This window comes from Stenella coeruleoalba (genome assembly GCF_951394435.1).
Source record: "Stenella coeruleoalba genome assembly, chromosome: 6".
NCBI classification, from domain to species: domain Eukaryota; kingdom Metazoa; phylum Chordata; class Mammalia; order Artiodactyla; family Delphinidae; genus Stenella; species Stenella coeruleoalba.
In genome coordinates, this window is record NC_137151.1 from 119,092,438 (window position 1) to 119,107,224 (window position 14,787).

General features: G+C 39.5%; 1 protein-coding gene across 1 annotated transcript in view; it reads left to right on the forward strand.

Annotated features, from left to right (window-relative positions):
• The first annotated feature begins 1,947 nt into the window (after positions 1–1,947).
• The window catches only part of SP100 (SP100 nuclear antigen), an 88,228-nt gene continuing 75,388 nt past the window's right edge, over positions 1,948–14,787 (forward strand). Inside the window, exon 1 of the mRNA XM_079924556.1 lies at positions 1,948–2,079. Within this exon, the coding sequence (XP_079780682.1) occupies positions 2,048–2,079 (32 nt within the window). The 5' untranslated portion in view covers positions 1,948–2,047. The remainder of the gene's footprint in view (positions 2,080–14,787) is intronic.

The following is a 14,787-nucleotide window of genomic DNA, read 5'->3' on the forward strand; positions in this document are numbered from 1 at the left end:
GTCGCCTTAGGGGTCCTCTGCCCCAGGTCCCTCCTCCCCCACGACCTCCCCTGCCCTCTGGGTTTCCGGGCCCAGTAGCTGGGATCCTCCCGGGACAGCAGAGATGCTCCCCATTGCCAGCGGTCCTCACAGCCATGGAAAATGCCCCAGGTGCCCCCTTATTTCCTTCAATCTCTCCAGCAGGGTTTGTAGGAGGAGTTCAACCTCTTCTTTTTTTTTTTTTTTAATTGAAGTGTGGTTGATTTACAATGTTGTGTTAATTTCTGCTGAACAGCAAAGTGATGCAGTTATACATAGATGTATATTCTCTTTTATATATACATATATTTTTTCATTATGGTTTATCCTAGGATCAACCTGCTTCTTAATTTGGTCCTGTCCTTTTCCAAACCCGAGTTCCTGGCTTAAAGACACTGCATTCTCCACAGAGGCCTGGGGATGCTCCAGAAACTCCCACTGCTCTCACAGAGTGTGGCGCAGGCCCGGCTTTCTCAGACCCACAGGAAGGTCTCTGCCAGGGGCCAGGAGCAGCCCCCATGCGGGAGTGTCCACCCTGTGGATTGCTCGTCCAGCCGCTGCTAGGTGGCCTCTAATTCCAGGTGCTCAACGTGAAGGTCCTAAACAGACAACAGAAAAGTGGGCACATTTATGTCAACAGCCAGCATGGCAGTGGCCTGGGCCACCAGCTGCCCAGGGGCAGAGAGAAGAGGGAGAGGGGACACTAGAAACGGCAGGTGTGGTCTGTGCCAGCCTTGTCTGGACCCCATGCCTCATGGAGTCAGGAGCAGAGGACGGTTGTGCCCAACAGAGGCTCGGCTTACTAGTCCTTCTACACCCCCAAAGTGAGGGAGGGAGAGAGGGATCCACACGTGTGCAGGACCTGGTACCACTGAGACCCTGCCCACTGGAAGAGATGCCCTCATCAGTGTCCTGGGATCTGTCTTAACCACTGAGATATGACGCTCACTTCTTTGGGGGAAAGAAAGAAGTGGAGGGAAGGTAGAAACCTTCCCCCTCATTTTCAAATATGCTTCGCTTTTGTGCTCACTCAAGTGAGTCTTCTGATCACTTCTCATTCTTCGTGGAATGATGGCTCAGTATCTGAGTGGAAAACCTGTGCACAGACACAACTTCAGGGCCAAGGGTCACCCTCTCAGCTGGGGTCACCTGCCTTTTCATTTCTAGGTTATCTGGGTTCCAACCTCCATCTCCATCCAAAGGGAAGCCTTTGCCCCTCAGCATTCCCATGACTGCTTCCCAGGTTTCTCCTCTTCACCCCTGGCTGCAGTTGTGAAGCAACCTCATAGTCAGGGCACCTTGGACCCTTGCACCTAAGATGTAACACTTGTCACCAACTTGGCTCCAGCCTCTGGCCCCAGGGCCTTGGAGATTTTTCTCCTACCTCTGGCTGATTTCCAGGAATACTAAGAACATTCTCTCCACTTTATAAAGCTGAGCATTTGGGCTCTCTCCTGGTCCGTGTCCATACGCTACGACCTAAATGCATCGGTCCAGGCTCTCCCACAGCCCGGAGAAAAGATTTGAAGTCTCTGTGTTTCCCTCTCCCCACCATGGTCATCTCGGAAAGGGGAAGGGGCACAGATGGAGTTTACCCCGACCATGTACTAAGCTCTGAACTGCTCTGAGAAGGCAGGAGACTGGCGACAGTTGGGGTCATGCAGAAGTTGTTGCTGTCTTTGCACAAACAGGTGGACCCCTGAGGGCTGGCCCTGCTCCTCCCTTGGCCCTCCAGGCCCCGACTGTCATTCCTTGTCTTTCATCCCTGGGATCACATGTCAGGATGGCTGGAAGCACAGTGGAGTTACGAGAAGAGGGAGGGCATCTGCACAGCACAGCTCACTGATAAATACTTTCACTTCCCTTTTCCCTACTTGGGCGGAGTCATCTCTGGGTGAGTCCCAAGAGCAGACTTCCTGCTCAGGGCTCAGGGCTCAGGGCTCCAGCAGCCTCCCGGGACCGGACCGAGGCTGGGGAGCCTGGAGGGGTCGGAGGCCAAGCTCAGGCCCAGGCCAGTCTGGGCGGGAAGATGGCTTGTGGGGGCAGCGAGCTCAGCAGCAGGTCAGTCTTTCTCCCCCTTCCTCCCACCTTTCGCTCTGGCCTCGCTGCTGCTTCAGTGCTGTCCTTTGGACTCTGCACTAAACCTCTGCTTTACGCCTGGTGTAGGGGAACAGTCACCTGCAGTGTAATGAAGGGCAGGAATGTATAATGAGGAAGGGATTTTAAAGTGCCGCAGGGCGCCTGCTGGTTGAGTCCTGCAGCCACAACACAGGTGACTACTTGTTTTGCAGCTACTGCTCAGCCGGCAGGCCTGTCTGAAGGCAGCAGTCCTTCCTGAGGCTTTGCAGCGAGGATTTATTTCCTTGTGGCCCCAGGTCACTCTTGTTCCCCTCAGGTCAGTTCTACCTTCACACAGGTCATTTCGAAGAAGGTAGTTTCGAAAATAAAAAATTCAGGAGAAACCCCTGATTTATTCTCAAACCCTGGGTGGTGACGTCGGTCTCGTATCTGTCCTGTGGACGGGACCACTATTCCCAGTTCTAGCTGGGGGCCTGGGTTCTTCCTCCAGAGATCCCGAGCAAAGAAATTAAAGGGAAGAGAAATACCCCAAACTGCAAAGAGCTAGCACAGGCTGAGTAATTTTATGTTTGGTTTCGTTTTCTGTTCTGGAATAGGTTACACCTCTACAAGAAAAAGAGTAGAAATCCTATCTTTTTCTCTAGTAATGGGTCAGAAATACCACTACTTAATATTTTAAATTTTTTGATTTTTTTAATACAAAAGAAATACATTATGCATTCTTGCTCATAAAATTTCAAACGATACAGAAGTATATAGAGGGAAAAAGTCCTGTTCACCACTCACCCACTTGCAGCTTCCAATACCAGTCCTGTTAGAGTCGCAGGCATAACCTTCCAGATCCTTTTCTTTGCATTTACATATATAACTCATTTTCTTAAATACAAAATTTGAATCCTGTTTTTTTAAAAAATGGATTCATATTGTGAATGCCATTTTGCATTTTCACTTACCTTAATAGCCATAGGCTCTTCTCATTCTTTTTAACAGCTATATATTGGGTTGGCCAAAAAGTTCCGAAAGAGGTTACAGAAAAATCCGAACGAACTTGTTGGCCAACCCAATACTATCCCGTAGAATGGATACACCATCGTTTTTATTGTTTGTTTATTTAATTGAAATATAGTTGATTTGCAATATGGTGTTAGTTTCAGGTGTAGAGCAAAGTGATTCAGTTTTATATATATATATATACACATACACACACATATATACATATAAAAATATATATTCTTTTTCAGATTCTTTTCCCATATAGGTTTTACAAAATATTGAGTATAGTTCCCTGTGCTATACAGTAGTTCCTTGTTGTTTGTCTACTTTATATACTAGTGTGTATATGTTACTCCAAAATTCCTAATTTATCCCTCCCACCACGTTTCCCCTTTGGTAACCATAAGTTTGTTTCCTATGTCTGTGAGTCTGTTTCTGTTTTGTAAATAAGTTCATTTGTATCATATTTAGATTCCACAAATAAGTGATATCATATGAGATTTGTCTTTCTCTGTCTGACTTACTTCACCTCTAGGTCCCTCCATGTTGCTGCAAATGGCATTATTTCGTTCTTTTTTTATGGCTGAGTAATATTCCATTGTATAAATATACCAATCTTCTTTCTCTGTTCATCTGTTGATGGACATTTAGGTTGCTTCCACATCTTGGCTATTGTAAATAGTGCTGCTATGAACATTGGGGTGCGTGTATCTTTTCCAAGTATGGTTTTCTCCAGATATATGCCCAGGAGGGATAGCTGGATCATATGGTAGCTCTATTTTTAGTTTTTTAAGGAATCTCCGTACTATTCTCCATAGTAGCTGTACCAATTTACATTCCCACCAGCAGTGTAGGAGGGTTCTCTTTTCTCCACACTGTCTCCAGCATTTATTATTTATAGACTTTTTGATGATGGCCATTCTGACTTACACCATCGTTTTTTTTTGTTTGTTTTGTTTTTTTATTTTTGGCTGCATTGGGTCTTTGTTGTGGAGTGCAGGCTTATTGCAGTGGCTTCTCTTGTTGCGGAGCATGGGCTCTAGGCGTGTGGGCTTCAGTAGTTGCAGCATGTAGGCTTCAGTAGTTGTGACTCATGGGATCTAGAGCGCAGGCTCACTAGCTGTGGCACACAGGCTTAGTTGCTCCGCAGCATGTGGGATCTTCCCAGACCAGGGCTTAAACCCACATCCCTTGCATTGGTAGGCGGGTTCCTAACCACTGCGCCACCAGGGAAGCCCCCTACACCATGGTTTTTAAAGCATCCCTCCTCCCCACCCTATTGACAGACATTTAGATCATTTTCAATTGTTCACTTTTACGAAGAAGCAGTGATAACAATGATGATGTATTTCTTTATATTTTTGTACATATAAAAGTGTTTGTCTTGTGTCAATAACCAAAAAAGTGGAATTGCTGAGGCAAAGGGTACTAATGTTTAATTGTTTATGGATTCTGCAAACGGCCTTTCTAAGTAGCTGAACCAATGTATTCACCTACAAGATTTAGGTGAGCCATCTCCCCACACCCAAACTTTGCAGAGGTGGTGGATCAAGAGTTGCATCTTGTTAACTTTACCCTCCTGATTACATGAGAGGTTGAACAGTTTTTTTGTCTATTGGCCTCTTCTATGAAGTGCTGGTTGATTTATTGCCAGTGTTAGTGAGTTGAGGTGATTGTTCTTTCTTTAACTGTAAGGGAGAATTTGCTAAAATTCTGAAACTTATAAATATACTTTCCTTGCCCTTTCACTTTGTTGTGGTGACTTTATCTTATTAAAGCTTAAACTTTAAAGTATAGCCTTATTATTGTATTGATTTTATAAAATAGATGTACCCTTGTTATTATGAATAAATAAAGTGATGCAGAGTGTTATTGATAAATTCTGTGTGCACAGTCTTTAAATACAGCCCTTGTGTTTTTAAGGTGATAGATTCAATTCTACCTTTACTTCAGGGTAAGTTTCTCCTCTAGTATCACCAAAACGATTTTCTATTTCAATTTTGGGGCAAAATTATTCTTCCACTGGAGCAACTTCAGCCTTCACAGCTTTTATCTGTCCCTAATCTTTCATCTCTTTAGCTTTTTACTTTCTGCTTGTGATGGTTGTCTCAAACTTTTCTTCATGACAATTATTTAATTTTTAGTAGTTTTTGGTTTCTTGGGGTTTTTTTTAAGTTGATTTGTTTATTTGGGGGGATCTTAATTTGTTTCTACAGCTCTTCCAACTCCACTTGAAGTCACATATTGTTATTTTATCACCCTATCTTCATGTTCTTGCTTTATTATTTAGGTTTTTGTGTGATGTTCAGTGCTTTGGGGATGTTTTCTTCATCCTCTGGGTTATCCTTCCAGATTGATTCTATTTGCAGTTTGGTTTCAAGTGTTGCTTTACTTTCTTGTTCATATGCCTGCCCTGGTTTTACAGCCCATTTCGTTCCAGCATGACCTGGGCAGCTCTCCCACCACCCACAGCCTTACGCTGAGTGAATGTTTTTGTGTTTTTCCCCCCACATTTCCTGTCTTATCTGAGACCATATTACTTCCCGTCTGATCTACGGTTAAAGCTTCTACTTTAATTCTTATGAATTTTTGTCTGAGAGTCCTTTAATCTGTTAAACCATCCCTTTCCCCACTGATCTGTAGTGCTCCCTTTCCCATTAGCCAAGGGGCCATATGTGCAGGGTCTGTTTCTGTGCACTCTCTTCTCTGCCATTGACCTATGACAGCCTCTCCTTATGTGTTTCCACACTGTCATGGTGACAACAACTTCACGTGAACTCTTGAAGAGTAAATCTTCCCATGTTCTTTTCTTCTTCCAAAGTGTCTTGGCCCTTTGCATCTCCAAATCAGCTTGTCAAAATCTTGTCGAGATTTTGGTTAGGATTGCGTTGACTCTATAGGTCAATCTGAAGAGAATTGACATCTTTACAATCTTGTCTTCCATCTCATTAATATGGTATATATATATTAATTTAAAAATATTTTCTAATAAAATTTAAACTTTTCTGTCTAGAAGTCTTATACTTCTGCTAGATTTATTCATAGATACTTGAGATCTTTGTGCTATGATATCTATATAATTTAAAAATCAACTTTCTAGCTGCTTGTTACTAAGATATAAAAATAAATTGAAACTGCCAAACTTTAAAAAATTCTAATAAATTGTATGGAGATATATATTTTGTATAGAGATATAAATTTATATAATGTATACATAATGACTATTTTGTTACTTTCAATCTAATTCTTATACTTCCTACTTCTTTTTCTTGCCTTACTGTGTGGGCTAGGACTTTGTACATGGCGAGTATAAGTAGTGATAGTAATCATCTCTATCTTGATTCCAGTCCCAAAGGGAAGTCCTTTACCATTATACAATTATGAATGATGTTTGCTATAGACTTTCTTTCTTAATAAAAAGACTTACACAGATTAAAGAAGTTTTGTATTTGGCATCTGATACTTTCAATATATGAGGTGTTTGTGACCCTGTTTTCTGTTGTTTCTGCCAGTTCTCACTCACAGATTTCTTTTTTTAAATAAACTTTTTATTTTGGAATAAGGTTATATTTACAGAAAAGTTGCAAAGATAGTACAGCAGTCTCTAATACTGTACACCTAGTTTCATTTCCTGTGTTGTTATCCTCTTACATTATTGTGGTACATTTGTTGAAACTAATAAAACCCAATATTAGTAGGTTACTGCTAACTAAAGCCCAGACTTTTTTCAGTTTCCCCAGTTTTTCCACCAAGGTCCGTTTTCTTTTGTAGGATTGAATCCAGTATACCACATTGCATTGAGCCATCCCATCAGCTCTTCTCTTCTGGTCTGTGACAGTTTCTCAGTCTTTCCTTGTCTTTCACAACCTTGACAGTTTGAAGAGTACTGATCAGGCATTTTGTAGAATCTTTCAATTTTGGTTTGTCTTGATGTCCTTCTCATGATTATAATGGGGTTATAGGTTTTATGAAAGAAAACCACAGAGGTGAAATGCCCTTCTCATCACCTCGTATCAGGGGATATGTCAACCTGACTTATCTCCAGGAATGCTGGCCTTGATCATTTGGTTTAGGTAGTGTTTGCCAGGCTTTTCCACTATAAAGTTACTATTTTTTTCCTTTCCACACTCTATTCACAAAGATTATTTTGCTTATATGGCTGGTTATCTTTGACTATGTACTAGCATCATATTTAGAAAAATTATTTATGGGTAAACTCTGGGACCACAGTGAAGGTACTAGGCTTTGGAAAGGATTTCTGTTTGCTACAACCAGGTGCCTCGGGACGCACCAATTTGGGAACTGTTTAGCACATGTTCAGGGGCTGAGAGAACCTGGGGGAACCCAGGTGATTTAACTGGGAATACAATTCAGTAAATTCAGAGATGTCCCTCCACTTATTCTCACCATGAATATGTCAAGGTCAGGGTCTGGACTCCCATTGGACTCTCCACCCTGTGTGGACTCTAGACTTTATTTCTGTCTCTCTCACTCCTTAAGGCTGTCAAACCTGAGGTCCTGATTCTCTGGGGTCAGCAGATGCCCTCAAATCAAAAGTGTCTCTGTGCTTTGCTTACCTCTCTGGTTTCTCCTTCCCCTTTACTTTTGCCTGGCAAATCCTTATGGTGGTTTCATCTCTTCTATGATTAATAACATGTTTAAATGCTTTTTCCAACTCAAGTTTTTTTCAACAGAACTCTGTACTGCTTGTGGGAGTTGGGAGAGATTGAGATGTTTTGAATCCTGACCTACCACACCGGAAACTTATGGTCATTGACTAAGTGATTGATTGATTGATTAACTGCCATTTTTCAAAGTTTATGGCTTGAGGTTTGATTGTGGCTCTTGAAGTTTTCTCTGACTGCTTCTAGGATTTTCTCTTAGCATTTAAACTGTAGTGAGTCTAGATTTGTTTGTTTTTTTATTGTTTTTGTTTTGCATTTAACCTGTTGGTGTTTTCACAGTTGCTTGAATTTGTGAGTTGATGCCTTTTATCTGTTTTGGAAAATCCTTAGCCGTTAACTCTTCAAATATTTCTTCTGCCCTCCCCCCAGCTTCCTCCTCTCTCTAGGGCTCAAAAGCAGATTATACTAGACCTTTTGACTGTCTCTCACATATTCCTTTCATGCTTTTCTGCATTTTTCCATTTTTTAAATGTCTGTACTTTAGTTGGTTGTCTTTTATTGAGGTATCTATCTTCTAGTTGGCCAATCGACAAGTGTTGTCTTTTTAATCCAATCTTCTGCTAAATACTAGCAACAAGTTTCATTTTTAAAATTGTATTTTTAGATCTAAATATTCCATTTCATTATTTTTTGTAGATTCCAATTCTCTGGTAGAATTATCTGACTTTCTATTTTCTCCATCATTTCATCCATTTTCTTGACCATGTTAATCACAGATTTTATGTGCTAAGTCCAATCTCTGGATCATCTGTGCACTTGCTTCCATCATCTTTTTTTTTCTTGGTTTGGTCTTATAGTCCTATCTTTTGACATGCCTATTAATTTTTGATTGAATGCCAGACATTGTGTATGCAAGACATGGAGCCCCCAAATATTCTCTTCCACATAAGAGTGATTCCCCTTTCCTCTGCTAAGCAAGTAAAACAATGAGGCAGACTACATTACACATTCAGGGCATGAAATGACTCAAGATTAGTATGCATTTTTTGATAAGATTTAATATACCTCTGGTTTGCCCTGATCACAGATGAGGACATCCAGGGCTTTCAACTGAGAGAGAGCAATCAAGTTTTCTCTGCTTTTCAAAGCTTTTGTCATATTTTCACCCTCTTTCTTCATGCAGCTTTAGAAATGAAAAAAGTTCTTGAGAAAACCAACCAAGTTTTTAATTTCCTTGAAGTCTCTAACTTTGCACTCCAACTCCAAATGACCATCAGAAGTTCTGCTAGTTTCTTTGTCCTCCAGTTACAGCCCTTTGCCTGTGCCAAGTCCAGATTCTTAGCTTCTAGCTATGTTCAGAATTTACAAGTGCTCTCATGGGACAAAAAGGCTACAGATTCCAAAGCCACATCATCACTCCCTTCAGAGCTTTCAACTCTCTCCCTTTATGTTCTCTGGACCTCATCATGATTGTCTTTGCCTTTTCTGCATGGTGAGCCTTCAGGTAATTCTGCTTTGCTTTTCAGAGACTTTTTACATTTTTATTCCAGCCTCCTGGCCTTAAAAACTTTACCAAATATCTTGGGAAGAAGAATGGGTTGTGTGTTGAGGCTCCTCAAGTCTCCAGCCCTGTGTGACTGTCACAAGCTCTCTGTGTTCCCTGCTAAGAGTAACACTCTTTGGTCTTGGCCAAGCCCAAATTCTCAGCCTCTGTTCCCAGAATCAGCAAATACCAGCCACCACCCTGAAAAATAACAATTATAGCTTCTCAGCTCCCAAAGGTCTCCAGTCTCTAGAACCTTAGTCTCTGCAGACTCTGTTGCTTCTGTAGCTCTCTAGTCCCTTTAAAATCATTTTCTGGTATTCTACCCAGCTCTTCTAATTGTTCTATACTGGACTTCTGGCCTGCCTCAAACTGTTCGATCCTACCCTCTGATGAATTTTTGTTTACATTATTTTATGTGGATACTAACCAAGGGTTAACCTATAGTCTAGTTTCATTTTCCCATTTTATTCAAAAATCACATACAATTTAAAAAATTTTTTTATTATTTTTAATTGAAGTAGAGTTGATTTACAATATTACATGAGTTTTAGGTGTACAACACAGGGATTCGATTTTTTATAGATTGTACTCCATTTAAAGTTATTACAAAATAATGTATATATTTCCATGTGCTATACAATATATGTCTGTTGCTTATTTATTTTATACATAGTAGTTTGTGTCTCTTAATCTCATATGCCTATCTTGCCCCTCCCCACTTCCCTCTCCTCACTGGTAACCACCACTAGCTTGTTCTCTGTATCTGTAAATCTGTTGCTGTTTTGTTATATACATTCATTTGTTTTATATTTTAGATTCCATATATAAGTGATAACACAGAGTATTTGTCTTTTTCTATCTGACTTGTCTCACTAAGCACAATACTCTAGGTCCATTCACATTATTGCAAATAGCAAAATTTTATTTTTTTAATGGCTGAGTAACATTCCAGTGTGTGTGTGTGTGTGTGTGTGTGTGTGTGTGTGTGTGTGCATCATGCCTTATTTATACATTCGTCTGTTGATGGGCACTTAAGTTGCTTCCATATCTTGGCAATTTAAATAATGCTGCGATTAACATTGGGGTACATGTATCCATATCCGTTTTTATACTCAAGTTCACCAATGTTATCCTCCTTATGCTTTTTTTAAAATGCCTTTTATATACTCAGAATTCTAACCATATTCTCCTATATATTATACGAATACTTTATTCATTCATTCACAAATATTTCCCGATACCATGTTTTCAGAACTTAATGAGATGCTGGAATCTCATGGTGAGCAAAGCAGACCAAGTCCCCGCCCTAATGGAAATGACATTCCAGTGAGAGACAAATAGTAAACAAATGAACAAATAAATGTATAATTTAATGACAGAAAGTGGTAAGAGTATAAAGAAAAAAGCATATGGGGTACATGGATAGAGTGTAATGGGAGTGCAATTTTAGACAGGATGTCCTGGGAGGGCTTTCTGAGAGGTTAGTATTTGATGAGAGTCATGAATGTATTGAGGAAAAGCACCATGCCAATTCCTGAAGAAATGTTCTAAGTAGAGGAAACAGCCAATGAAAAGTCAGGCATAGAAACATGCTTGGAATGTCTGAAGAAGGCTTGGAGGTTAAGGTGCCAAAGGGCAGTGATCTAGAAGAGGAGTAGTAGAAAATGAGGTTGGAAGGTCATGTTTCTCATGGGTCATGGTCAAGACTTTATATTTTATTCAAAATAGAGTGGGGAGTCATTGGAGGGTTTTCAATAGAGTGAGGTAATCTGATTCCAGTTTTTAAAAGATCTCTTTTGCTTATGTTTGATGTTTGGAGAACAGCTGCAATATGACATGAGTGGAAACAAGAAGACTAGTTGGTAGCTATGACAGTAGCCAGGCAAGAGATGATGGTGGTTGGGACCAGGTTGGTGCAATGAATATAAAGAAAAAGGGTGGGATACTGGATATATTTCTATGGTAAAGCCAAGAACAGTCAAAGATGGATCAGACATTAAGTATGAGAGGAAGAGAAGTGTCGTAGAAGACTGGAAATGTTTTAGCCAAAGAAATTAAAGGAGAGCGTTGTCATTTGCCTAGATGGCAACATTGTGTAGTGATTAAAGGGCCTGGACTCTGGTCCAAAGCCTCACTCTGTTCTTCAATAATTATGTGGCCTTGGGGATATTGCTTAACATCTCTGTACCTCTGTTTCTTCATCTGTAAAATGGGATAATAAGAGCATATACCTCATAGGTGCTGTTATATGTATTTACTAAATCCTATATATGGAAAAATTAGAAAATAAGCAGGTTTCAAGAGGTGACTCAGAAGATCAGTGATCAGTTGCTGCCTGCTAATTGTAAAAAGCCTACCTGTGTCATCAAAGTGAAGATGGTTGAATATAAATCTGGAGTCCAGGGGAGAGATATGAGGTAGAGATGCACATTTGGGAATTGTCCATGTGTGGCTGGTATCCAGAGCCATGGGAATAGATATGATTACACAGGGAAGGAGTGCAGATAGAAAAGAGGTAAGAGAACTGTCCTTGAGTAGTTGAATACATGCAAAAGAGTAGGAATAGCCAAGGAGATAGTTGGAAAGCCATAAAGGCATGGCTCTCAGGAGCCAAATGAAGAAAGCATTTCCAGAAGGGAGAAGTTTATCAATGTCCATGAGGTTGAGGGATAAAGTAAGAGGAGGACTGAGAATTGGCCTTTGGGTTTGGCAGTGTGGAGGTCAGGGAAAACATAAACCCAAAATATTATGTATAGGGTATTGGTAGGGGTAAAACTTGAATGTGTGCAAGAGAGACTGAGGTGGAAAAGTGGAGACAGTTAATATGGACAATTTCAAACAAGAAACACAACAGGAGAGGTAATCTGAGTGTAGGGATATTTTTAAATGGGTAATATTGAAGCATGCTGTATGTTGATAGTAATAGTCCAATAGAGAAGGAAAAGTTGTTGAGGCAGAAGTGAGAAAGAATGATTCTGTATTGATTGTGCCTGAGTCAGGGAGAGGTAATGGAAAACAGTGCCCAAGTGGGGGGATTGTCCTTAGGCTGAAGAGAGGCAGTCTGTGCACTGTAACAGGAGGGAAGGCCAATGGGTGCCCATGTAGGTAGGCTGATGTATTCCATGGTGAGAGGATGCAGTTACATTCTTCTGTTTTGCATCTACATTCTCAGTTGAGAGGGAGAGAAAGGGTTGGAAGAGTTTGAGGATAGAAAAGCTGTAAAACAGTCATTCAGGGAAGGAAAAAGTGAAATGAGTAGCATGATGTACGATTACTCAACAGCACCGAGAATCCATTTCAGCTTAATGATTATAAACTTAAAGGGAGAGCACTTAGCATGCTTGTTTTTTTTTCTCCAGATGGCTTGGGTGCTGATGAGTGGAAGAGGGGCTAATCTGATTTTATCCAGGGTTATCGATATATTAGATAAATTCACTGGAGGGAGATGTGAACGAGGAAGTTAAAGGTGAATTTAAGAGGCAGATTTTAATAGCAGTCCTAGAACTTGACTGCATCATGGGGAGCTTTGAACTTACTGATCCCCTTCCCAGTTGTATTTGGATATTAGAATGTTTTAAAACTCCTTAGTAGATTCTAATGTATAGCCAAGGTTAAGAACACTGGAATATAACAGTATATCATGAATTTAGGTGGGTAAGAAAAGTGAAGACATAGAAGCAATTATGAAAAATTTTTAAAAAATGTAGCAGAATTGGGAACCTGAGAGTAGGGGATCACAGATTCATTGGAGTGCAGGTGTTAGAAGACATGACCTGCAATAGATGAGGCAGTGGTCATATTTGAGTCTGAGATTTTGGAGCATGCATAAATTGGAGAAATGATGAAGTCTAAAGTATGGCCATGGAAGAAAGTTGCAGAAATCAAGTGGAAGACAAGATTATTAGAGATGAGAAGGTCAGCAAGTTGAAAGATCAGGATATTTAATGGAATCTCTGTGAAAATGGAAATAATCATGAATTTTGTAAGGACTCCTGGTAAGGTATTTGCAAAAATTTTCTTCGAATAAGGGACAGTGGCCAATAGAATGGCAGATAGAAAGGAAAGAAAAAAGGAAAGATAAAATGTTTTATAGTTTGCTCAGTTGTTTTTTTGGTTGGTTTATATTTCTTTCTTAATTCCACGGGAGATTTGTTTTTGCAAATGGAATGAGCTACAGAACTACCATTTTTTTCCTTCAAAAAAGGACCATTTATGCAATAACATTAACTTAGTAGTTTAACTACTGATTTGAAAGAACATTTTAAACATATACTAGATTACCTTTTATATATAGGTGATCCTTGTTCTGATCCATGATTCTATTTTTTTATTCCTCTTTCAACACTGAAATATTTTAGTTACTATGGCTTTATAGGTAAAACTCTTTATCATTCCTATTTTCAAAATATTCATAGATATTCTTGAGTTCTTCCTCTTCTAGATAAATGTTGGGACCAATTGTTAATGTTCTGTAGTATAACCCATCTTTCTGGGATTCAGTCAATAGACATTGAATGAATATATAGATTTAAATTAAATTTTAAATTAAAATTTAAAAATTAAATTAAAATTTAAAAAATTCTGAATGGTCCCAACTAGAAAGATGGCATGTCTCTTTATTTATTCAAGTACATATTCAAGTTCTACAGTAAAGTTATTGTTTTTTAATGATCCCTATGGTAAGCTCATTGGGTAAATTTAGTGCTAGGCATTTTACAATTATATTTATAAATGGGAACTCATTTTTCTTTTACATTTTCTAAATTTTTATTGCTGGCATAGGGGAAAACTATTGGTTTGAGTTTGTTGATCTTATGGATATAAATCTTACTAAGTGGACTTCTCCTAATATTGTCTTGTATTTTTCCGCAGAAATCTTTGATTTCCTTTATCAATGTTTTATAGTCTCAGCATATAAGTCTTTCACTTCCTTGGTCAGGTTTATTCCTAAGTTTTGGGGGGGTTTTGATGCAATTTTAAAAGTGACTGCTTTTTTTTTTAACTTTCCCTTTCTGATATTTCATTGTCAGTGTAAAGAAATGCAACAGATTTATTGCCTTTAGCTCAGTTTTCATCTCAGCAATTGAGTTGTCTAAATTTGATTGGCTCCTCTTTATAATTTCTAGTTCTGTATTACAGTGATCTGCAATTTCTATCAATAGTGTTTCTTAATTCCTTCAGCAATTTTATTACCTCCTTTTTCAATTCAGGGTCTGACAGACTGCAGAGATCTGTTTCATTGTTTGTTCTTTCAGGAGATTTCTCTTGTTCTTTTAATTGCCTTAGTGTGAGGGTTGGTTTTATTCATTGTTCTGGGTACTCCAGGGCCCTTTCAAATGGAAACCTACTTATTTTAAGTCACACAATTTTGCTTGTAATAGTTCTTCAGTTATTTCCTCCTTTCTGCTTTCTCCTATTTTTTGGAATTCATGTTAGTTGGATATTAGGTCTCCTAGGTTTATCCTCTACAAGCTTCCTGCTTTTCAGGGTCTTGGGGCAGTTCTTTATATTTTTTTTCTTTTGAAT